This window comes from Nothoprocta perdicaria, unplaced genomic scaffold, assembly GCF_003342845.1.
Source record: "Nothoprocta perdicaria isolate Ctin4 unplaced genomic scaffold, notPer1 scaffold_75, whole genome shotgun sequence".
Lineage (NCBI taxonomy): Eukaryota > Metazoa > Chordata > Aves > Tinamiformes > Tinamidae > Nothoprocta > Nothoprocta perdicaria.
Window position 1 is genome coordinate 2972145 of NW_020456032.1, and position 25696 is coordinate 2997840.

At 41.2% G+C, this 25696-nt stretch overlaps 1 protein-coding gene across 1 annotated transcript in view; it reads right to left on the reverse strand.

Annotated features, from left to right (window-relative positions):
* Window positions 1-25696, reverse strand: part of DNAH9 (dynein axonemal heavy chain 9) — a 155076-nt gene that overhangs the window by 37291 nt on the left and 92089 nt on the right. Inside the window, exons 53-60 of the mRNA XM_026051405.1 lie at window positions 22945-23133; window positions 21529-21764; window positions 19922-20044; window positions 17432-17636; window positions 13270-13434; window positions 11243-11383; window positions 7305-7475; window positions 5698-5820 (exon numbers count right to left, since the gene is read on the reverse strand). Coding sequence (XP_025907190.1) covers window positions 5698-5820; window positions 7305-7475; window positions 11243-11383; window positions 13270-13434; window positions 17432-17636; window positions 19922-20044; window positions 21529-21764; window positions 22945-23133 — 1353 coding nt within the window. The remainder of the gene's footprint in view (window positions 1-5697; window positions 5821-7304; window positions 7476-11242; window positions 11384-13269; window positions 13435-17431; window positions 17637-19921; window positions 20045-21528; window positions 21765-22944; window positions 23134-25696) is intronic.

Below are 25696 nucleotides of genomic sequence, written 5' to 3' on the forward strand. Positions count from 1 at the left end.
TGTCCTCAGGAAACTTCTAGATTTGAACAGATAAAGTTAGTTCAGAGTGTCATAATCAATGTTTCCTATCAAAGATGCTCTAAAAGGTTATACAACTAAAGAAGAGAGTTAATGGAAGAGATTTAATTAAGACTGTAATGTTCTGGTATAATAATAATTTTTAATGTATACAGAAAGCAGTGAGCTGCAAATCTTTTATACCTGACCAGCCTGATCAAAAGGCCTTGCTGATGGGCAAAGAATGCAATATATGCATCAGATCATGTCATAATTAATCTTTGTCAAAAATGTAAAAAATAAGTGCCTGAAAAGTGTATAAAAGGAGAGCTAGAAGAGAGTTTTCTATCCCTTTGTCAAGAAAATCCAGTTTTCTTAAATGTAAAATATATTATTTGGTATTTTATCTCATAAGCCACATACATAATCTTATCATTTGCATTCTGCAAAATTATAAATATGGAGTTAATATACTACTTTGTCTACTGCTGTTCTCCTCCTTGAAAGCTGAATTCAGTATTTAGAGCACATTATTCAACTTCACATTTATTAAACAATACCCTTTCAGTAGCGTTTTCATATCTACATAATGAAAATTCTTCCTCTTCAGAAAAAGATGAGGGAAATGATTGGGATGAAGGAGTAATCCAAGTTGGCCAGGTGTATTCTTGCTGTATATTAACTAGCTTCACTTATCCTAGGGGACACATCTGCATTCAGCAATAAAGAGGCACTGCGGAAAACACCACAAAGCAAAATCAGACTTGGGAAATGTGTATCTGCACAAAGGAGATGGAGAATTGCCTTTATCAAGCTCATGAGAGCACACTGCTGAGGTGCGGAAATGAAGGAAGGAGGCAGCTGCACTCACAGCTAAGGAGCAACTGCAGCTCTGCCGCAGGCCGAGGACCAACGGGCAACGTGGAGGTGGTTCTCCAACGTGCATGGGCCAGAGAAGAACAAAGCGTGGGAGAACTGAGCAGGAGATAACTGGGGCACAGGGAAATCTATGCATGCAATCTCGAGTCAGGCTTAGYGGCCTGGGGTCCTCCAGCAATATCAGAAAAGGGATAGTTTTGCCTGGGTTTACCTAGCTGATGAGCCTTTCTAACGGAGAGATTACATTAACTCAGGGCTAAAGTGAGAAAAACCCTCACCTAATGATCTGATCTGAATCTGGGTCTACTGAGGAGGTCTAGAACATGGCTTCAGACTCTGACTCACCATGATCCACATTGCTTGCTAGCACAGTCCCTGGATCACACTTGCTCTTGGCCATCTAGTGAGCTCACACACAAAGTCTGGACACCAGCTAGGGGCTGGTGGAACCAACCAAGAGGACCAAGAGGAATTTAGCTATATGGAGTCAAGCTGTTCCATATCACTTGCTGCCAGGGCCACAAAAGCAGTGCTGGCCTGTTTTATTTACTAGACGAGATGCAGCCTGTACAACCCAATGGACATCAAACCTGATGATACCATTTCTATACCCATGTTCAGAGCAGAATCACGACATGAGCTCTCACTAGCTCATGTCAGATGACATAAAATGTCCTAATCCTTTGGATAACCGAAGAGTAACAAGCAGACTGGGTTTCACCTTGGATAGAAGGAAGGAATAAGGGAAGGAAGAAAAGATAGGGAAAGGCCTACAGAAGAAAGCAGCTACATGGTTGCAGTTGGTTACAGTTAGAGTGGTAAATTCAGTCTTGTAACAAAAATATTCAAGTCGCTGATTGCATGTGGTGGCCTTCACTATGTAATTGTGGTCTAATATGAAGTCTTAGGAAAAATGGACAAACTTGCCTGCGCACAAAAAGCTCKTTTTTAGAAGTACCAACAGAAATAAAAACTTTAAAGCGAAGCACTGGGAACACTGAGGGTGAAGAAATTATAATGTGCTATAAAAGAAATTGAAAAAAGACAGAAAACCTCATTAAAACTAAACAATACTTTTGCCTTCTCAAGAGACTCCTATTAAATACCTGCACTGGACAAGCCTTAGAGCAGATACGACCAGCTATATTGAACACTAAAGCAAGGGACTCGGCAAAGACACCAGATTTGTTAAATGTTATAATTTTCTCCCCTTCCCGCTTTTAACTAACCCCTCAATGACCCAGAGGCAGTATTTGCACTGAGGCTAATGACTGTGTCCTTGGCTAAGATTTCCCCTTGGATTAGAGTTAACAGATGTGCCTCTAAAGTGACTCTACTGCTATTACCTTTTCTCTCATACTGGCTCAGTGATGAAAAGAATCAAGTTAAGCTCAGAGCCGTTTCTTCTCAACTCGTACCTAACTTAAATTCAGTTCGTGCTTGAGACTTAAGTACTTATAAGCCTGAAACTTGCCCATTTTTTCCCAGGTATATCAAGAGATCTAATAAAAGATATTAGCTTTCCCTGCAAGCTGTGCCCTTGTAGAGAGGTACATGAGTTTCTTCATGCAGTAGTAAACACTGAGCTCCCCTAGCACAAACGACACATTTGTGCCTCTGTGAAGCTCTTTGCTGAACTTAGAAGAAGCTGGAAGACTAAATCCTCAATGTATGTCAGATGCACTACGGGCTGAAAACAGTTGCACCACTGCAAAGAATTATTAGCATGAGTGCATTATTAATCAGCTAACAGTAATAAATAATAAGCCAAGTCATATAAGGCTATTTGTACGCCCAGTGTCCTCAACATCTAATGAGGTTTTCACTGAAGTTAATGTGCTCAAAATGGGAGGCAGAGAATGGGCCAGAAATATCAATATTGGATTTCTCTTGGAACAGCTATCTTGGCCTGAAATCCCTGGCAAGTGCAGCTCTTTGTGAAGAAGGATTTCAATGTTCCTATGAAAAATTAGACAGAATACTAAATTCCACTTAGAATTTGAAATATGAATCTGGAAAGTACTTTGTTCAAGCTTTGTTGAAGAAACAATTTATTACAGCACTTAATCTTCCTGATGAAAGAAAAGGAGATTTTAGCCTGCTAATAAGCTGCATAGAAGCCATGACTAATTAACCTAATTATAGCCATTTGTGACAAAATGTGATTGTACTAAAACCATGCCTCAAGTAACTGGAGTTGCCAAAAACTCCAAGGCTAATATACCAACACATATTAATGGAACACAAACATTAATAAAGTTGACACTAGACATATGATTTATAGCTGAATCAATACTATAAACAATCATCATGAAAGACAATCTGAATAGTATTTAGTATCTGATAATAAAGTGCTCACTATTTGAAAATGCTGAAAAATTGCATATTAGAGCACGTTATTGACCAGTGACTGCAATTCTTCAAAATGAGCAGTTCACAGTGACAGCAGATGCACAGTGTGGCTAGAGATTCCTCATGGCTGGAGCACACTTGGACATATTTATGCCCTGACATCTCACCACCTCAGCAAAAGGTTATGCAAACTAGTCTATTCATGGCATTGCACAGTTTTCATCTCAACAKTCACAAACCCCAGAAAGACTGTGCAAGATAAGTGGAATTGGATGTGCTCATCTCAAAAAACGTTGATAATCATTGAGCAAGTTCAGATGACAGTCCATTGGTATGTTCACACTCACTTTACGTTTACCTCTGGATAAGTCTCCAATTGCATGATAGATACTGAACACTGTATGTTCCAGATGTACAAGRTATAGTGGAGTGCAGTGGGGATGAAGCGGGGACACTCAAGAGACAAAACGGATGAAGATTGTGTTCAAGGATGCCATTGTCACCTTTAGAGCTCCAATGAGATAATCACAGAATCACAGAACCATAGAATCCTTAAGATTGGAAGGGACCTCCAGAGGTCACCCAGTCCAATCCCCTTGCACATGCAGGGTCACCCAGAGCACGTGGCACAGGGCTGCATCCAAATGGGTTTTAAAGATCTCCAAAGGAGGAGACTCCACAACTTCTCTAGGCAGCCTGTTCCAGTGTTCTGTTACCCTCACTGTTAAGATTTTTCTCCTTAAGTTCCTGTGGAACTTCAGTTTCGTGGCCTTTCCCTCCAGTTCTATCAGTGGCCACCACTGAAGAGGCTGGCCCATCCTCCTCACTCCTTCCCTTCAGGTATTTCTATAAACTTAATCAGATTCCCCCCTCAGCCTCCTCTTCTCCAGGCTGAACARCCCCAGCTCCCTCAGCCTTTGCTCACAGGGCASATGTTCCAGGCCTCTGATCATCCTCATAGCCCTGCGCTGGACTCTCTCCAGCAGCTCCACAGCCCTCTTGTACTGGGGAGCCCAGAACTCAACACAGTCTCCAGATGTGGYCTCACTAGGGCTGTAGAGGGGGACGATCACCTCCCTCGACCTGCTAGAGAYGCTCTTCTTAATGCACCCCAGGATCCCATTAGTCTTCTTGGCCACCAGGGCACACTGCTGCCTCCTGGTCAGCTTGTCGTTCACCATGACACTCAGGTCCCTCCCTACAGAGCTGCTCTCCAGCAGGTCAGTCCCAGCCTGTACTGGTGTCTGGGGTTATTCCTTCCCAAGTGCAGGACCTTGCACTTGCCCTTGCTGAACTTCGTGAGATTTCTCACCRCCCAGTTGTCCAGTCTGTCCAGGTCCCTCTGGATGGCAGCACAGCCCTCAGGGCTATCAGATATTCCTCCCAGTTTGGTATCATCAGCAAACTTGCTGAGGGAGCGCTCTTCTGTGCCTTTATCCAGGTCGCTGAATAAATTGAACAGGACCGGACCCAGGAATGACCCCTGGGGAACACTGCTACTACAGGCCTCCAACTGGACTCTGCACCACTGATCACCACCCTAAATGGGTGCGTGCACACCCATGTGTGTTTTACACACCCTAAATGGGTGTGCAAAAAGGAATGCAGTAAAGGGGGAAAAAAAGGCATGTACCAGATGAGCATCTGAGAGCTATCCCAATCAAAACAGGATGTCTCAGCTCCATACTTTACAGCATCGGAGAAAAAAGGACAGGAAGGCAGAATGGCTATAAATAAAACAGATTCTTACATCACAGCAGGTGTCAGAGACTCATCAGAAGGCACAATAACACAAGGATACAGTCTCAGATCCAATGAGGTGCAACCAAACACGTGTAACTTAAAGAATGATTATAACCCCTCCGGAAAACTACTCATACTCTGCGGAACTAGGTCCAATCCAGCACATTTGGTACTTGTTGACAAATAAGCACAAAGCTGAGATGACTTGTATCTCTTCCTCAGCTCCCTCCACAACACATGGCAGCTCTTAGACCTCTCCATTACCACACCAGCATGTGTTTGCAGAAGGTCTGTGAGCTGGCACTGCTCTATCCCCCACGGGTCTTTTGCCTCTAAAAGAGATGGTCACATTTGCATTACCTAATCTTCTCATCTCCCAAACAACAAAGATTTCAATAMTCTCTATAGTGTGTAACCACAAAATCCAGATGATATTCTCATTCTTGCTTTATAGGAAGAGAAACCTAAATCTCAAACAGAAAAAGGACCTTCTCAATAACACAGAGATCATCAGAGGTACAACCACAAAGAGCCAACAAAGCAGTCTGTACTCCCTGTTCTGGTTTCTATAGAACACACTATTTCTGTAGCATTTTTGTGCCACTTCTCATTTATGAACTTTACTTTACTCATGGAATGCCATAAGAATTGATCCAAGGTSAGGGAATTATGGTCCTAGAGGCGATCAGGGAAGCTACTGTCACGTAGTTCAAGTGAAACAGGTACCTTGATTCCTCCCCAGGAGTGATGAGACAGGAACTCCACTGGGCTTGTGACTCCAGTTTGTGCTGGATATCTTAGTAGAAAATCCAGCTCTGCTGTGTTGATTTCTTTATTCATTAGAAGTATCTGTAATTTCAAACAGACATGATATCCTTGAGCAGCCAAGGTACAAAGCAGCAGTATACACCAGCAGGTTACGTACTCAAATTACATAGTGACTGAATGCGTGCCTAAAATGTATACAGTGTCCTATGCTTGAAGCATCTGGTGAAATACACCATGCAGGTGATTTGAGTCTCCCCAAAACAGCATCTGGAACAAATATGGAGAGTGGCAAAATGACAGGGACAAAATTTTGGATAACTGCATGGCAAAGGCTGTGATGTAGGCTCAAATCACAGTCTGAAAGATGTGCTGTGTTCCCTGTATTTGATGTCTGCAGCTAAAGGCCGAATATTGTTACTGAAAAAAGACAGAGCAAACATCTGCAAGGTATGGTGCAAAGGTCTTGCCCATCTCTCACTATCTTGTTCAGGTTGGAAAGTAACCAAAGATGTAATGAGTGTGTTAGAAAAGCACACAGTATATGCACCAAGGTCTTTGAGGTCCCTGGCATCTCTGGAGAGCGACTAGACCATTCATCTATTAACCACTGGTRGCTCTGGGGGCCATATGGAGTAAGACTTCAGAGTTCTTTCCAAAATAATTCTGCAAAACCAAATGGAAATCTGAGATAATTCTGGAAAGCTRTATGTGCTTATGAGTCCAGCTGGTGGCACTGCACCAAATGCACTGCCAGACATTCAAAATCTCAATATAATTTCTGGGAGAAGAAAAGAGCCATGCTCTTTTCTCATCTCCCTGTTACAACATCTTGACTACAACTCACTATTGCCTAGGGGGCAATGGCTTCTAAACGATGGCAATGAGCTACTCGGATCAACAGCAGAATCCTGTGACTCATCACCTAGCTCCCACCACTCGCTGGAATTGTTGAAGTTGTTCTCCTGAAAGCTTAAAATGATCCATTAATTATTTTCAATGTATTATGTATATTTTCAACTACAGTGTGTAGTACTTGTATGTTTTACTTAGACAAATATATGAGAATGTGTAGATTTCTTATAGGTCAGAATTAGGAGTGACTCTACAAAATGTAAGTTGACCTCTATATGGAGAAAAAAAATATTAACTAAAAATACATGTTAGAGTTACATGTTTACTTGTCCTGGTGTCTTCCAGATTTTGCAAAGAGTTAAAAAAAATCAGGTCAAGCACTGGATTAAGGTTAATTAAACCTGCACAATGTTTGTGCAGTTAAACTTGGTTCATTTCTGTATTATGCACGTCAGGGAATTTGCTTCCTTTTCTCATCTTTAGCTCTTGCATGCAGGTATTACTATGCTAAAACAATTGTTTGCCAGTTTAGGAAAACAGCTTCCATGACTATTAGCAAAAGAGACAGAGAAGAAAATCAGTCCAAAGCCCTTGTTTCAGCTGCTCTGATGCCAAAGACACAGTTGTGACAATTTGGCCTTCCTCTGTGTGATGATACCTTTGCCTGTACAATAAATCATTGCACACAAATCGCACAAAAGGACAGTGTTTACCTGAAAGGTAACTTGAGCTGTGTAGGTCAATTTATCACATTCAAACAGACCCCGAGATGTGTACTGGAACACAGAGTAGGTAATGCTGTCGAGGAGGTTCAGCACTCGTGCTTGGAGGTTCTCGTCTGGAGGCGCCTTCTCAATGGCTTTCCGAAACACAGCGCTGAATGCCTAGTTGGGCAGACACAGATAAACATGGATATTTTCTAGCTGATCTTTTCATGCTTGGAGGTATTACCTGCAATGTTGCACAAAATGAAGCCAACTCATATATTTTATCTCTCTGGTCATAAGCAACCCCAAATGCCAAGCAGCATGAACCAGCAACTCCAGGCAACAAGACAATAGCTCTGGAGACCAGACCTTAGCTTTGAGCTGCTTTTCAATGAGTACAGAGCCAAGCAATGATGGTATTCTCCATGACACTGTCCTTGCTTGGGACAGGGAAGGTGTTGTAGAAGCAGGTTAACTGAATTAAGAGACCATGGCTACAGGTAGTCTTTCTCAGGCCAGGTGTGTCCTCACATAAGGATTACAGTCCATGTTCTGTACAAACTTTGAGCTGAAAGACATTGTGTTCCAGGTGGAAAGCATACCTCATTTTTTGAACACTGGTATTACACACATGAAAGCAGTTGCCCTCAGTATTAAAAAGTCCAGTAAGTATTTTATTCCCTGGATAATATAAGTGGAAGTGACCTTAACCACTGAAGTCCACACAGGGATGAGTTCATGCATTGAGAAAGACAATATTATATAAGATACTTAGGATTCTTGCAAAAACATTTCTGATCTAAATGAGAAAAGACTTTAAAACTTTCAGAACAGGCTAAAGAAAACCCATGAGCAAATTATCAAATGCAGTTGGGAAAAAAATCACAAGCCTAAATCTTGATTAGCAATGCAAAGGCTTCGTACAATGGAACTCAGCTAATAGAAAATAATCAGGCCAATACAAATTAACACCACCAAGCAACTGAGGCATGGCTTTGTTGCAAAGGGTTATTTTCAAGATTCTACAATAGGAGAATGATGTCTCAAAAATTAAAGTAGCTTTGATACCTGCATTATTAAATACTGTAGAATGGATTTTCCAACTTGCATTTCATTAAATTGTTTTAAAATATGCTGCAGAATCATATATAAATCTTGTGAACACTAATTTATACTGGTCTTCTAGCTGTGTGGTATTTTAAAATCATCTCTGTGCATCTTTACACAATGTTTTACGATCTMTCACCACAATTCATCAGACAAAAACATTTCATCAAATGATTTCCAGTGTATTTATACGTATTATTAATGCTAACTGGAAAACATAAAACAAACAAAATACAAATTAGGTAGATTAAAGGTGAAACCTCAGATATGCCTGTATCTATTATGTATGTATATGGAATGAATCTTCCAAAGGGCATCCTTGCCAGAAAGATATTTAGTACACTTCCCTGGTAAAATTATCTCTGCATATGAGCCGTAGATATCAAGAAGAAATGTCTGCATTTTTGTGGATGCCACTCAAAATGATGTTCTTGCTTCTGCTATTTTTTCCAGGTCACTTGGCAAGCTAAGAAACTGTCTGGAAGATATCCTAGACTAGGATGTCATCTCATTTAACCCTCCATTCCCCAAAATCTCTAAGATGATCAGAAAGGTCTATCTTTAATTGAAATATTAAAACTATAACTCTTCAATAATGACCAAGGAAGGCCCCTGGATCTCTCCTGGACAGGACTACTGGGACAGGAGTACTATTTTATTTAGGCAAAGGATCATATACCTTTTTACTACAACAGGATCTTAGACACAGCTTAGGGACCAAGACTTCTCCACTGTTTGGGGCATTATATATAGAGCACAGAAGGAGGGAACCTGCTAAGACTGCAGTATACATCCTTGAGAAAATCAGTTGGATTCTGTTATTTGGCTGGTGGAGAGCACTTTGTTTTATTTATTTTTTAAGTGATGAATAAATAAAAAAACAACAATAACTATGAATGTACTACTAAGCATGTATTTCACTCAAAGACGTAACTCCTCCAGTTTGTCATATGGATGCCCAGTCCACACAGATCAGCAAAAAAAGAAKAACACAGATATTTAAAAAATAGTCAAGAAACATGGAAAATCATGGCCCTATTCCCATAAAAGCTGATGGATTCCCACTAGGCTCTGCTGCCCTGTGATTTGAGCAGTTCAGCCTACCACCAGGAAAAACAATAATTAGCAYTTAAATCAATCTGTCATCTTGGAAATGATCTCCAGGATCATCTCCAAGAGGAAATGTTCTCCGAAGGAGATAGATAGATATCTCTTAGCTTCACAGCTAAGATGCCCCTGTGCTACAGAGCAAACGCTGCTGTGCAGAGGAAGGCCAGGATCCACATTGCTAGCACATCCATAAAGCCCACCTGACCTTCTAATCTAAGAACTCTTACAGAAAAGATATGAGTTTGCTTAACTGTTTGATGGCCACACGACATTGTGGCAAGAGCATGTGAAAGAGTTTGTGCATCAGGACTCCTCTGTACTGTAGATAAGTGGTTGCACTAGCCCACTCTGAGAGGTAGTGTTGGGTCACGTCATGMCCATATTGCTTTTCCTCTCACGCCAAGCATACAAGGACACTAGCCTCAAGTCTGGGCTCGAGTTCACATCATATTGTGGACTACCTGAAAAGTTCAGTTAACTGTAGTTACAGTAAAAGTAGGACGGATTCCAGCTGCTTGGGAAACTCTGGAGTGACAGAAGCAGGAATCATCTGCCTTTTGTGTATAAAGTAGTAATATATCTCTAAATGATGTGTTCTTGTTTGGAGAGGAGGGTGTTTAGACTGTGACAAGATGTTTTAATATTGACTTATTTGGAAAACAAGGACTGTTTCAATATCAAGGCCTTTGATAATTTTTAAGTGCGGAGGCAATTCCTGAATTTACGAAATACCTGCACAGTTGTTATGACTCTGATGACATCACAGATACAGAACTGATGTAAATATAAAGAAAAGATTAACTGATGGAGCACAGCATTACTCCAAATACTGTGTAAAATCCCTGTGTATAAATATGTAAACTAGATAGAAAAAAATATAGTTTGCTGGCGCTTTCCCCAGGGGATGTCTTTTAAATCCATCGCTAATCTTGTTCTGCTAGGCCAAGAAGGTTGTGAATATGGAAAAGATAAACTACTTGCAAAGTTTTGCCTTGCAAAAAGAAAAAGAAAAAAGCTTCTTGGTTTTTTAGCAATAAAGAATGTCAATGCAGCTCTAAGTCAAGCCGTGACTTTCCACAAGACTTTAGTTCAGTTGCAGAAGTGAATGATTATCAGAAATAAACCAAAGGGAAAGAAAGAAGAGTTAATTAATGCTCATCTAATCTGACTCCAACCTGACCAGCTACAGTAGAGATGATTGACAAATGTAGACATGAGGAGACAGATATCAGTATGGCAATATGTATGTGTATATGTATGTATATGTATGTATATGTATGTATATATACAAGTGTGGGCTGAGGCCTCAGCCCACACTTGTTTATAATATGGAGAAACCTTTCCTTATGATGTTCAGACTGATCTTAAACTTTTCAGACACTGCTGAAACACTCTTTCTTCTACTGATGGAAATTCTGATGCATTCCACTGATGCACTGAAAGCATCAAGCACACGACGAGGTTTTCTTCCATTTCAAACACTACCACAGGCCATGTTGCAGGTAATACATGGGTGAGGGGATATATTACAAAAAAAAAAAAAAATAGAGGACACTTTTCCATAAAACCTAAGCAACAGAAGTGATTAGCTTGGACCACCTTTTTAAACAAAACTTCAAAAACTTCAAGAAGCCCAAGAACACTTTTTTTTTTAGCCTTAGTAAGAGAAAGAAGTAGTGCAGCTAGCACAGCCACGAGCAGCGGGGATGTCCCTATGAAAACAGTACCTTCAGAGAGAACTGGTACATGGGGTGGATAGCACGGAGGTCGTTCATTGTGAAGTACAGCAGGGAGGCCCGAGCTGCTGCAGGCCTGTAGTGCTCCCTGGCCTCATTAATCTTTGTTTCTGTCACCTTGGATTCCTGGACCTGTGAGGAAAATGCAGGGTCAACACAACTGTGAAAACATCTTTTTAAACTGAGTCCATCTTTCTCACTTCAGAAAGGTGAGAGCAGCGAGGCCCCTGACTGCCTGCAGCCTGGTGCAGAGTCAACAYTGGCCAAGAAACCAGGACAAGAAGCGGGTCACATATCCCACGGCTGAGAATGGGTAATTTACAGCTATTTSCTGCTTTTCTTCCCCAACATTTAATGCACCTTTACCTTGCTAGCCAGGTGTCTGCATAACTGCTATGATGGATACGGTAAAAATCCTTCTGGCAGTTACACTGCCCCATTATCATCTCTGTCCTGTTGAAGTTTGTTYTTTCATCCTACCTCAGTGGCATAAAATGACATCCTTGAGCCTCACGGGGATTATGTGAGGCTCTGTCTCAGCACAGTCAGAAATGTCTCGCAGAGCAGGTACGTGTTCACATGTCAGCGCTGATAGAGCTAGCTCAGCGAACCATGCAACGAGAACATGGCAGGAAAAGGCTCAGCATAGGCCAAACAAGCTTGCAGAGCACGACACGGACCACACAAAAATGCCTAACGTGAGTCTCCCTAGGCCACCAACTGAGCTAGTAAGGATATACCTAGCTGGTGYATTAGCAAGTCTTTTCACTGAAGGTCTCTGTCTGTTATGAACCGCCAATGTATCTTGGGATCTGGAGCCATATCTTGTGTCTGTTGGCACATTCTGACAATCCATTATTTCATAATCTCTAGGTTCCCTCCAAGAATGTCTTCAAAGGTTCCTACAATTAGGTTTCAGGCCCAGGGCAATTTTTGTAGGCTAGGTGTTGCAAAGATCCTAGCTCAATTCATAAACAGAAATGTGTGTTTCTTCACAGCTGTACCACAATTATAACTATGCACAATACCAAATGTTCCTGCATTTCTAGATGTGTCATTATTGTAGAACAGAAACATCCAGTAAATAGAGGCCATATGTCCCGTGTAGTCAGGCAAGATACCCTTTTACATTCCATGGTTCCATGCTGTCTCCTTCCCCTATCTTGTCCAAGGCTAAGCTGATATTTCTGAAAGACCAACTGCTCCAACAGCTGCGAGAGAGCAGTCTTTACAGTCAGAAGACAGAAACAAGCACCTCCATGAATCACCCACCTATTTCTGGTGTTGAATATGGATTCTCGTTATTGAGCAGCACAGGTCGTCATGCTGGAGAAGGCCCAGGGCTGGGCTATAAAGATGCGGGGACTGGGAAGGGAAGCAGGCAAGGATGGCCATGGAAGGATCCAGTTGTGGTCCTGGTATCACAGCCACACTTCTTGCATTCCATAAATGATAGAATAGAAATGTTTTGCATTTACCTAGTCACAGCATAGCCAGCGAGGCAGACTGGGTAGTGACAGCACTGACACTACAGAGCTAATGATAAAGCCGATTTACAACCTAAGGAACTGAAGGGTAGGAAATACCAAATTTTTGCAGATTTGCTCTGGATCACCAAACTCAACAGATTTCAGTCCCTAGTCGGTACTAAAATCAAGCTTAATTGAGGAAGTGTGATATATTCAGAAATAATTCAAGGAAAAAATAAAAGACCACTGTATTACACTGGAATAGTTTAAATCAGCCTTGATACAGTGTGTAAATTTTATTATCTTTGCATTAGGCACTGCCATTTTCTCGTTGTCTTAAATAGGCCATTTAACATACACTAGCCCAAAAGAATTAAATTGCTTGAAAATGGCCAGAACAGAGAGTGCTTCAATTTATACTGCTTTGTACTCTTTGTGCAGCAGAATAAATAGAGATGAGCATATTAAAGAAGCTATGTTTCACCAGTAAATCTTTAAAGATAACATCACAGGCAGGCTTTTCTCTGGGCTCTCACTTTGTCTTTTTACCTTCTCTTCAATTTCTGCAGCTGTCTGTTTAGTGATCTCCAAGTTCTCCACCAACGCTGTGTCTCCTAGGAAGTTCCCAGATGCTGATGACAGTCGAGACAGCAAGTTGTCCTCTAACGTTTTCAAGGTGATTTTGAATCCATTCTGTTGCTTTGTGAGGTCTGACTGCAAATAATGAACTCAGAAAGTTTTAGTTTAGCCACAAAAAAAAAAAAAAAAAAAAAAAAAAAAAAANAAAAAAAAAAAAAAAAAAAAGAGGATTAATCATCTCTATATGGGAAGGAGCTTCTAATTAACTGTTTGAAACAGTCCAGCATTGCTCACAGACCAACTCCGGCTATCTCTGATTCCTGGATATGGCCGAGCTCCAGAAATCTCTCCCTATCCAACTCACCATTCACTCAGAGAAACCCTGAAAGTGTGAGGATGAATAAGTCCTTTCTTTAGGAATATATTAAAATGATAGAAATGAATCAGGAGGAAACTACCTCTCATACACATCCTGTGCCTTCTTCTCAGAAGCATCTATTTTTTCAGACTTGAGTCATTCTAGATGGTCCTACGCAGGAAGGCTAAGGATAAACATGTCTGCCTCACCTCCGCCTGTAGACAGGATTAAAGAATCACAGAATGGTTAAGGTTGGGAGGGACCTCTAGAGATCAYCTAGTCCAACCCTGTGCCCCAGCAGGGACACCCAGAGCCTGGGGCACAGGGTGGCATCCAGGTGGGTTTTGAAGACCTCCAGAGGAGACTCCAAAGCCTCCCTTGGCAGCCTGTTCCGGGGTTCTGTCAACCTCACAGTAAAGAAGTTCTTCCTCACATGGACATGGAACTTCCTGTGTTGCAACTTGCACCAGTTGCCCCTTGTCCTGTCACTGGCCACCACTGAAAAGACCTCTGCCCTTCCCCAGCATCGCAGTCTCAATCACATTGGCAATGAAGACCATGGGACTAAAAGCTAGTGGCAAAAGCGATAGCATGTTCTCCTGTGTCCAGGGCTAAGCACAACCCACAGTAGACTCTTGCTGGCTTAGAGCTCCAAGCAAAGTCAAAATCTTACTTGATTGCTCCCACTTGCATTCTGGCCTTGAGATCCTTCTTGGATCAGTGGCCCTCTGTGCTAGAAGCTGTCCAGGCAAGGACTCCCTTCACTCTACTGCAACTTCAGTGAAAAGACAGCCAAGCAGATACAGGCCAGCAACTGCCTTGCTTCAAGGGCAGATCTTCTGAATGATGGTGCAAATTCTTCCGGTTTTCATTCTGCAAGGCTTCCCTCCCTTCTTCCCAGCAACTTGCTCTATTTCTGCCTCTTCTGCAGTACTACCAGTGATTAACACTGTTCAYGGTGGAACTAAAGACTCTCATCTGTCTCCCTTCTAAAAAGATCCTTGAAAGCAGGATTTCTTCTGCGAAAATGTGATTGTCCTATTCTCTGTGTTTGCTCAGGGAAGCTGCATCTTTCCTGGATTGCAGGTACATTATATTATTCTATTATGTGGTCTTATTCTGAATGCCTGTTTTTAGCATTATCAAAGAAAACATCCTGTGGCAAAGCAATGCATCTGCCTCGGATGCTGCTAATGTATAAACGTGGATGACTTCTCTACATAAATGAATCCAAACACTAACATCCTAGTATGTGAAACACTGCTGTATGACACACCGAGCTTTAAATCCCCAGATTTTATTTAAAAGACACAACTGAAAGACTTATATTTGCAATATAGTGTTTCTCAGTGCTATGAAAATAAGCCTGGTATCTGAAGGTAGGAGAGAGAGTGGAATTAAAACAGGTTTTAGGCCATGTTGACTGTCAGATGGTAGCATCAGTGTCACAAGCCAAGTGATTTAATGATCCCAAGGCAGCTTCCAGAAAACCTGGAWCCATACCTCCCAGGCAGCCACAAGGTCCTTAGAAACAGGACATGTCCAACTTCCCYGTGTTTCTTCCAGTCCCTAACACATTGCGGGAGATGGGGAGGGGGTGGCAGTATTTGTTCTGTTGTCAGAGGTTTTCAAGCAGATTAACCAGCTCATTAGCAACTCATCTTTCAATATCTGGGCTGAAATTTCATACACTTGCTGCACACACACTCACTTCATGTTAATGTCAAGCCAAATCTTCAGCAACATGTGCACTGAAGCGTGCAGTTTACTGGTATTTCAGCTATAAATGCTTGCGTCTACGGACCTATTCCTTAGGCATTACACACAGGAGTTTGCCCACAGTGGTAAATATTTTACAAGTCTTGAAACAGAAAACTAACATGGCTAATTTTGTGCATGTTCCCATCATTCAAGCAGAGCATGCCTCAAGAATGACATTTAGCAAGCTATTATTCCAGACCATGGACAGTAAGCCTTGCAGTTATTAATGAGGATGTGTGTGGTTTTTGTTCCAATGGCTTGTAATCACCACACAATTGCTGAAGCACGCCCTCAGAAGTGGGTACAATGCTGTATTTCCCACAACAGCCTACATCTGTTGCAGCTTTATCATGCTATTGTTTCCAGCAGTAGCAAGGTCATCATTTCTCATTTCTGCAGTGGAACTCATTATCTCTTATTTCACAGCTGATATATAACTCTGTGAATCCCAGGAAACAGGTTACTACTCTGAGGGCTTTCAAATCTTCATTCCCTCAYAAAAGAGAAATGGAGAAATAGTTAGTGTGGCGAGGAGAAATGGAGAAATGGTCAGTGTGGCGAGGATTCACTCCCAGCCCCTTCCCAGCTCAGATGTGTAACTGCTGTGACCCTGCAGCCTTTTCCAGGACCTTCTCCGCTGTTCACTCTTTCTTCACTGATGGATCTTCAAATTGTCACTCTCTGTCAGTGGGGACAGAACTGCCATCTTGAGAACCGTGTTAAGAAAACATAGAGTAATGTCCCTAGATGGATGCCAAGAATGACGAAGAAGAAGGGACCTTCCCAGGGACGTCCAGGTTTTCCTATAGAAGGATATTGATGACTTGCAATCATCCCATACCGAGTTCTGCCCGGGGAAGACTGAAGCTATAGATCTTAGGGAYGCTGGGAGGGTGGGCACAACCTCAAAGATCAAGGTGGATATTAGTAGTTATTAGTGAACTGTATCTTCGTGTAACAATTTCATCTGTATGAAGCTTTTTGGTATAAGTTTTATTTGAACTAATAACGTTTGATCAATTTTCATTAGGTTATTAACCACTCTAAGGACAAACTAATGTATTTGCCATGCATGTTATATCAGGGAAGAAACAAACTCCTAAACTTCACTTAATGACACCACTAACTTAATCATCCTATACAACCCCATCTAGAATAAGCAAGTAGATATAGGTGTCTGTTTGTAGCATCTACAAACTGCTGATGAACATATTGTCCAATCAAGAGGATTTGGGACTTTCAATGTCCTAGCTAGACAGGCATGGGCTTGCTCATTAAATCAGCACATAACACATTTATATACCATCTTTTGGCTTGTTAGCACATGAATCCTTTTAAAACTAAATGCATCATTAAGGCTTYACAGCTAATGTGCCCGAGAACCTCATTAAGTGAAGAGATTGCTACAAGACTGGCCTGGCTGAACATGAGATATAAATCTATTCCCACTCTCAGTAAATATTTAGTAATATACCTATTTCTTTACCGTGCTAAAGATGCCTTTAGCAGAGAGGATTATTTTTAAAAAGTTATCTTAAAACTGAGCCATACTTGTAACAACTTATAGCAACTTATGACAACTCGCCTCAAGACTAAAACAAAAACCTAACATTTTGGCTTGTTATAAACAAGTGGGAGGAAGAACTACACCAGAAAAAAATCAATTCTAGTCACACAGTGTTGACAGTGGGATCCTATAGCATAAATGCCTAAAGTTAAATGAGGCTAATCCTACTTCCAAAATTAAATCTGTTAAGTCTAGAGAAAAATTACATACTGAGAACCTCTGTTTCCATTTCCGAAAGGAATAAGAGGCCGCTTTAGTGAAAAAAAACCCTTGAAGTTGCAATTTAAGTAAGTCCAAAATACTTAGAAGACACATGAAAAAAAAAATCTCTATATATATATATTCTAAGGGAAATCTCCTGTTTTATGGTGACCTGAATAGTTTTTGCACCCTTGAGCATGAAATTATACTTATTTTTAAATATTTAAAAACTCCCAGGTACCGACCTTGAGCTGCTCCAAGTCGGGCCTTTCCAAGTTCACCACCGCAGCGAGCAGCTGGTCCTCCAAGCCATCTCGCGTGACGGTGAAGTTGATGAGGGTGCACTGGGCCTGCATTTCAGGTTGGAAATGGGGGTTTGCCAGCTTTGTATGAAGAATCAGACGGAAAGCAGGGTTGAAGTCACACTCCTTGTCGCCAATCTTAATGTACCTGGAATGATTAAAAGATGTATGTCTGCAGATCTCTTCCAAGATATTTCTATCTAAATATCAGTAAGCCAATCAATCTATTAGCAGGAGATTGACAGTATTCTCAGGACAAAAATCATTTTTAATGCACAGAGTATTTAAAATTGGACCTGCCTGAAACATTTAAGATAAAATAGCCCAAGTGTTGCCCCTGAATTCCAGCTCTGCCTGATGGAGAAGGCTCAGAGTTTCTGGTATGCTGTGGTCAGCTTGAAGCATGGATCATCCTTGCCTCTCCATGGGGGCCATGGAGCTTTCTAAAGTTGCAGTAACATGGAAGGAGGGAAAAACACACACACACACACACACACAAAAAAAAAACTGGCATTGAGATTTTAATTAGCCACAACAGAAACTGCCTTAGCTGCTCACTCCAATTAGGCTGCCTCTGTGATTGCAGGGGCTTCAGAGATGAAGCTGACTTTGAAGAGTGGCTCCCAGCCATATGTGGGAGAAAAGATTACTCTGGAAAGTCTATTTTCTTCCTATTTTCCTTTTCTGATACCATGCTTGTATTTCATAAAGCAGGAAGGCTGAGCCACAAAGACCAAAATATTGTTCACATAAGTTTGGCAAAACCCACAGGAACCAGCAGAAAAGAGAAACTGGAGATGTCCTGATGTAAATGTCCTTCAAGCCTGCTCTACACATGCCAGTACTCATGCAAACTGCAGTGATGCTTACCTGAAGCAGTTCCACTATTACCTACCTGTACAGGTAGATCACAGGATCAGAATTAGCACAGGAATATCAATACATTTTCTAGTCAGACATAAACCCATCAAGTATCTTTTTGGTTATATCTGTCACTATTGCATTTTTTACAGTTGAAAAACTGAGACACAGAGATCATGAAACATAAGTAGCTCATAAGAGAACTCCAAAATAGTGCCCAGAGACTTGATTTCAAGAGACTCCAGCTATGGGACTACTGACTTCTTCCTATATAAATGAACGCCTAAGGTCTAAAACGAAGAAGAGGGGCTTTAACTTGTCCTGGAAAATATGAAGTCAAAGGAAAAAATATTTTTGGCTTATTTTCCCCTTCTTAAATAACATGTGCTACATGGGAGTGAATTCTGAGAATAAAGATACAGACTCCCAAAAGGGAACAATCCAGTTTTTCCACTGCAATTGAAGCGTCTGAGTGAAGTGGGGGACTCAAGTGTCATAACACTTCTGCTTGATTTTGAAATGTTTTTATTCCTTACATTTGGGAATATCATTCCCTTTGAAATGCTTCTTCCCCTTYACTCTCACGGCTGCAAGCCAGACCCAGCTGCATTTCTCACGATTCCTTCCATTGCAGCAAATCTGGACAGCCTGCCTTTACCAGAAGTTTACAGTGTCCTAAGATATTTTATGAGAGTTCAATCACAAGAAAATGACTTCTGAGAAACTTAAGGAAAATGAAATCCAGAGTTTAATAGACATTTTTATTTATTTATTTTTAATGATCAAAGTCAAAAGCAGGACTGTATTGAGAGCCACTGCTGCAGTCCCAGAGGTCAGCCCATGCTGTGCTGCTCTTCACTGTGAAGCTATTAACAGCAGAGACTTTTAAAAATCTAAGAGACATATACCCTTCTAAAGGACAATGACTCCAGAATGTGCAAACCAGTGAAATAACATCAAAAGAGTTTCTGAATCAAGTTCAGTACAGACCACTGACCAGTGTTTTATTTGCTGACATTACTTGAGCATATTCCAGAAATGTAATCATTTTGCTTGCATACAAGAAGAAAAAAGTCAACTCACTTATTGCCCATCTCTGAAACTCCTCCAAACTGACACAAAGAGCTTCCCCACAGTGAGAAATACTTGCAATAGTCTTAATACTTAAATCTGCAACGGTATTCCTAAACAGGGTACAGTGTTTGCTAAAATTGAAAGTTATATGTTTTTGCAATAGACACTTTGGCAAAAATTTAGCATCAAGATAACCAATTACAGATGCCAAGGATACTATACAGAGGGAAGAATTGCAGATCTCTCTCTCTACACAAGATCTGAATTGCTCTGTCCAACATAATAAAGAGAAAAAATAAACTAGTTTTATATCAAAAGCATCTTATGATGGAATTACCCATGAGGCAGGTTGTTAGTGCTGTCTCATACGAACACCCACAAATCGAGGTCAAAGAAAGAGGACAAAGCGGCATAAAGAACCCATTGACCAGGGAATGGGCAGAGAAGAGCATGGCACGCATGGAGGCATCCATGCCATTCAGTGTCCCAGAAGTTTACCTTCCTTTCTTGATCGTTTCTCGACCCAGTAAGGGCCCCAAAACTGGATCCACAAATTCCTCCAGGTTTTCAATCAAAACCAATTCTCCCGCAGCAATGGCTCGTTCCATCATGTCCAAATACCTATGGAAATGGTAAGGAGGCACTGGAGTGAGGTTCTGCTGGAAGGAGTGCAGCACGTGCAGAAATTAGAGGATGCAACAGCAGCTCCACACATGCACCAGACCTTGCAAAAGAGGAAGTGTTGGCAAGATACTGCCTGTGAGGTGGGAGGCAGCACCGGTAGTCTTGGCTGTCCAGCAAAGAAAGAGTTGGATCTCAGATCTTTCAAGGAYAACTAATAATGTCCAAGAAGATGGACAGCAATGAACAACACAGGCCAGATAAGCCACTAGAGATTAGCTTGCACAAAATAATAAGTTTCAAGTTSAGACATTAGGATGGGGTGACTCTTTTACAAGAGAATTTGACCCCACTGCACTTTGCTTAACTTCAAAGCAAGGTTGCTCTGCATCAGGATGCTTTCTCTTGGGAAGGGCATGGTCAAATGCTTGTGCTCTCTGCTTCAGGGCTGCTTTGCACTTAGCATAACTTGCTTTTCTGCAAAAAGGACTGAAAAACTTTGGATGGGCAGTGATGATGCTCTCTAGACATGGTTACACTATCACAGTAATTACCCCAACTAATTCACCTGGCTAAAAACTTCGGTTCCTGGTCTAAGCCAGACAGGTGCTCTTACCCTCCAGAAGTATCTGAACCCATCATTTTTTTGGTTTCTAAGACTGGTTCAGCTGCATGGCTCTTTGGGAGGGCCAGATTTTCTCAGTGACTATAGAAGGAGATGAGAGAAGAAGTTCAGAACAAATAGCTGGCCTTTAGAGGAATATGTTGAGAAGATGTGAACCCTGATGATCAGTCGGATCATCAAGCACTTTCTTCTGAGTCTCAAAGCATTTTACATTAATTTAGRTAGCAGTCGACCTCAAAGGCAGTGCCAAGAAAGTGTTCCAACACAGAGTGAGCCAAACATCCACAAATCTACATGCACTCTCCAGCTTTTGTGTCATTCTCAGCTGTTGCAGATGTTTTGCTCTGTATCATCAATAAAATTCAGGGCACAGGCCCAAAGGGGGATGTGACTACGGGTCCATTCCATGCCAGCAGCGAGTCCCAATTACTGACTTAGTCCATCTGGGCTTCAGGGCATGGTGACCCTCAGATCAAATTCACCTGCCAAGACGAGACCCTCTCTGCTTCTCAGCCCTACTCCCCTACCTTGTTGAAGCCGAGTTGGGTGACAACACATTAGCACGAGCCTGAGGGACGATGCCACAATCCTACACAGAGCCCAGCCCCCAGCAGATCTCTCTTTTCAYACTCTCTTTTTGAGGAGTTGCTATGGTAACTTGACCAAGCACTAAACAGCCCCTCTATTTAATGAGAAATCTCTATCATTTTGGTAATGAATAAACAGCTAATGTACAAATACATTTGAGAGTTGTCCTCAATGTAATTTGCTCAGATGGCTGCAGTCAAACATATTCTATTCATCCAGGATGACAGACAGGCATGAGAAGATATTATTATGGGATAAGGCTCATATTTACCCCTTCTGCCCAATTCGGATCAGTCGGAGATCTTCCCCATACTTGGTTTTGATCCAYTTAATACCCTGTAGCTGGGGATCCACCATGAGGGGCCAGCGTTCGCAGTTTGTGAGGATGGTGGCATTTTCTGTGGACATCCGATCAGCTGGCAGGCCCTCGTTCTGCCAAGCTGCTACGTCGGCATCGTCTGTCAGCATGCTCAGAGGGTCCAAAGACGGAGTCACAGGGATTGGGATCTGGAAGGGAAGCAGAAACGTTTCCTGGAGTGTCAGCACAAAGCTGTGAGAGCAATCCGATATATATTCCAAAGACAAACAAGTAGACCAATTCAAGAAAATTCAGTGTAATTAAAAACTGAGCAGTCTTCTCTAGCAGTGCTTTGCCATTTTACAGGATAGTTTTGATCAAGGATTAAAAGCTCTTCCACTGCTATTGCGAATAAACATAAATTATACAGAAAACACAAAAATTTTTGCCTCCAGTGTGCTAAGCGCACCAAACCATCTCAACGCAACAGAACAAGTTTAGATCACACTTCCAAGTGTACAAAGTCTTTGAAATGACAGCTTTGAAGAATATAATTAACACCCTCATACGCCTGCTACTGTACTGCAAAGTGGCATTAACAGTTCTAGAAACACGTCTCTGACAGGGGAGGCCATTTCTGGACGTGGCAACCAGTAAGGTATCTGCAATAATTACCTAAAGAGAAGAGGCCTTCCATTTTTGAACGGAAAACAGGCACTTCCTTGAAATTTCTAAGCACAAGTCAGGCCATTATTTTGTAGTAATTTCTTTTTTTTAAACTATGTTCTTGGCTTAGTATTAAAAAATGCAGATTTTTTTTCCCCCCTCTCCCATCCTATGGAACTTGCTGCTTTTCTCAACTTTCTGGTTTTGGCAGCATTCAATAGACTGCCTAGTCTATTGAATGCTGCCTTATTTACAATCTCTTGGCTTTTTKTTTKKTTTKKTTTTTTTAAATCAGGATCTACAATGTATTGTTATAGATACTGCACAGAAAGGCACAGAAAGCTCAATCCTGCAGGAGGCTGAGTATTTGGATCTACTGATACACGACRGGAACTGGCAAAAATTATTTAAGCTTAGTTAAACAAGTTTGAAATATACCTGTCTCCAATGTGAGCAGCAAGACAGCAGAGAAACCCACTGAGAGGCAGAGCCAGCATGAACAGAACTAATGTCCAGCATGAAGGACTGTCTGGAGTTTTTCTAGGGTTACCAAGGAGCAAGAAACTACAAGCAGTGAATCAAACATGACTATGTCCTCCTTCTCAACCCAACATGGCAGGGGCTCAAGGGGAGCACCTCATTTGGGAGATCTCCTGTGCACACCAGAATTTATGTCCCTGTAATAACCAGTAATGACTGTTTCTCCAAGAAAGCAGGGCTTACTTTCAGCTGGTGCAAATAAGGCTTCCAGAGTCCATCCATGAGATCTTGCCTGTATTTCTTGGTGAAGTATCCCAGGTAGGAGACGAAGGCYGTAATCAGTAAGACATCTCCACACAAGGTGCTCTGTTGCTGTTTGAAATCTTTTATGGCTTCAGCCCATCTCACATTCTCAGAGGCCAATCCCTTGACCTAGAATTTCCCACATRAAAGCAGTTATTACAGTGGTTCTCCAAACAGTACAATCAGTATCCAGACTCAYTGCATGTCCTCATTGTATAATTTAAATGTTATTTGTTTAGAACCTGAGGATGGCAAATACGCCGTCATTTGCTAAACCCTTGCTCCTATTCACCGAAATAGGCTGTACAACCTAATCTGAATTGCCTGCTTCATACCTCATTTGAAAATCATCAAGTGATGATCTATCACTTCTCTATTACGAATGCGCATAAGGACACCTGTATAAAAATTCTGTGTCTTTACACAAAGTGGTAATTGCCCTATTGCCACAGATTCACATCTCGTTAAACCCTCCAACACTTTTTATTTTTTTTTTTCTATTATCCCAGTTATGTGGCAGTTTGCCATTTCATATGTGATCATAGCCCTCTTTGGTTGTTTTTATTTTCACTAATATTCTGCTTGCAAGCACTTGTTCATGGACACTTTTCATAAGCAGTAGGAGATATCTCTATATGCATGGCTAACATCTTTGATCACTGATATGTTCTGGTCCCTAATTCCTGCAGTCATGTGGGTTTATAAGACACCCTAGAGACCCTTTATTATTCATTTTCAAGAAGATTTTAGTCTTAGTAACCGAGAAATACAATTTGAAAATCTGAATGATGTATATCCTTCAGGTAAATAGGAATCCAAAAGTGTTTTAACTTGACCTCATATATTKTGATATTTACAGTTCTGAAGCTTATGTCAAATTCATAAATCACTCTCCTGATGTAAGGCTTCYCTGGAAACAATCACACAGTTTACAAACTGACCCTGTTTTACAGGCCTCTATCAATAGCTGCCACCTAGCACTTTCTACAGTTCTTCCAAGTACAGTCTGCCTGTACTTGGGGTTATTTCTCATTTCTTATGAGGGAAAAAAAAMCCAAAAACAACCTAGAAGCTGCTCTTCTCTACATTTTGCAAACTTCCCCAATTGAAGAGCTTCATAAAATGTAATTATTATGACACTAGTGCCTTCTCCCAGGTCATCAGAAAACTGTTCAATAGGATCTGATCTAATACAAATTCCAGTGAAATGCCTCACAAACACTTGGAAAAATTAATTCCCTTCAGTTTGGATTATTTTGCTATATTGAGCTGATTTACGAAATGCAAGGCTCAGGACAGAAAGACAATACATACACAGCTGCACATTCCCACTTGACTTGCCCTGCTCCTAGCAGAATCCTACTGCTTTCTGGTTGTTAGGAGACGACATCTAATTTCCAATTTAAGTTTACACTYTTGGCCATCTTATACCATTAATTCTGGTGCAGACACCATCCTCTAGCTTAAATGGCTCTCCTTCTTCCCTCATGTTTACCTCCAGATGCTTTTATAGACAGCAAGTATTTTCTTGGGGATATATTCTGATGGATTAAGAAAGCAGAATTCCTCCAGCTTCACTCTGAAATATATAACCACGGGAACAGCTGTACTGGGTCATGCCCAAGGTCCTCTGCCCTCGGCATCCTGTCTGCTSACAGCAGTCATTAGCAAATGGCTTCTGAAGAATACCCAAGGAAGCATATGGTGATAATATCCTGATGCAGCCTCCTAGCTTCCAGCAACTGGAGGTTTAAGGACTTTCTGAAACAGAGATKATGACTTTGTGTTTGATCGGCACGGCTCAATTTTTTACTTCATGACAGAGTGCAGTTCCCTGTAGAAACTACCTAATCTTCTAGCATCTACAGCATCTTGTGGCCTAGAATCCACAGTTTAACTTTAGCTTGAGTAAAAAGTTCTTCCTTTTGTGTGCTGCCTGGCCTTTTCATTTGCTAGTACTCATTCTCACAACGTAAAAACAGTGAGTGATCATTTAAGTTTCACCTTCTCCGTATCTCTCTTTTATTTCAAAGCCCTTGCTACCATTTTTACTGTCTCCTTCCAAAGCTGAAGAACTTCTGTACAAATCCTCATGTCCTTGCAATCTTTACCTTTATCAGATGATCCAATCTTGATCATCTAGTTTCTTCTTACTGCTACCTTTTTCTGCATCATTTCCAATTCTATTATATCTTTTTGAGGTAGCAGAGGGGACAGACATATTTTGAACAGTTGCATGTTCAAAATTTATTCAGGATGGATTTATACATTAAGCTTGTGATTTTTTTTTTGTTCTGTTTTTTTCTTTTGTTTTGTTCTCTCTTCTTTAGCCAATAAACCCTAACACTCAAATTTCAGTTTGGTATTTGAGTTTGTTCTTTTTTTCCCTCTGGGAACACAGTGCTCAGTTAATCACAGAACTCCAACTCCCCACACTTAATTCCTACACAATAACCAGCTCAGTATCTTTCACTCTATATGTAAAATGAGAACTAATTTTTTCCATTGTACACCACATTTATCTATCCTGCATTTCTCCTAGTATTTTCTTTCTCCATCATTTGACATTATTTCTGCAATTCTTTCTAGACAGTCTTTATCTTTTTCCTGTATTCATGTTCTTAAACTACGCAACCTGCTTACTCCCTACCTTTTCCACATCATTTATTCTGATGAACAGAAGAACTAATAA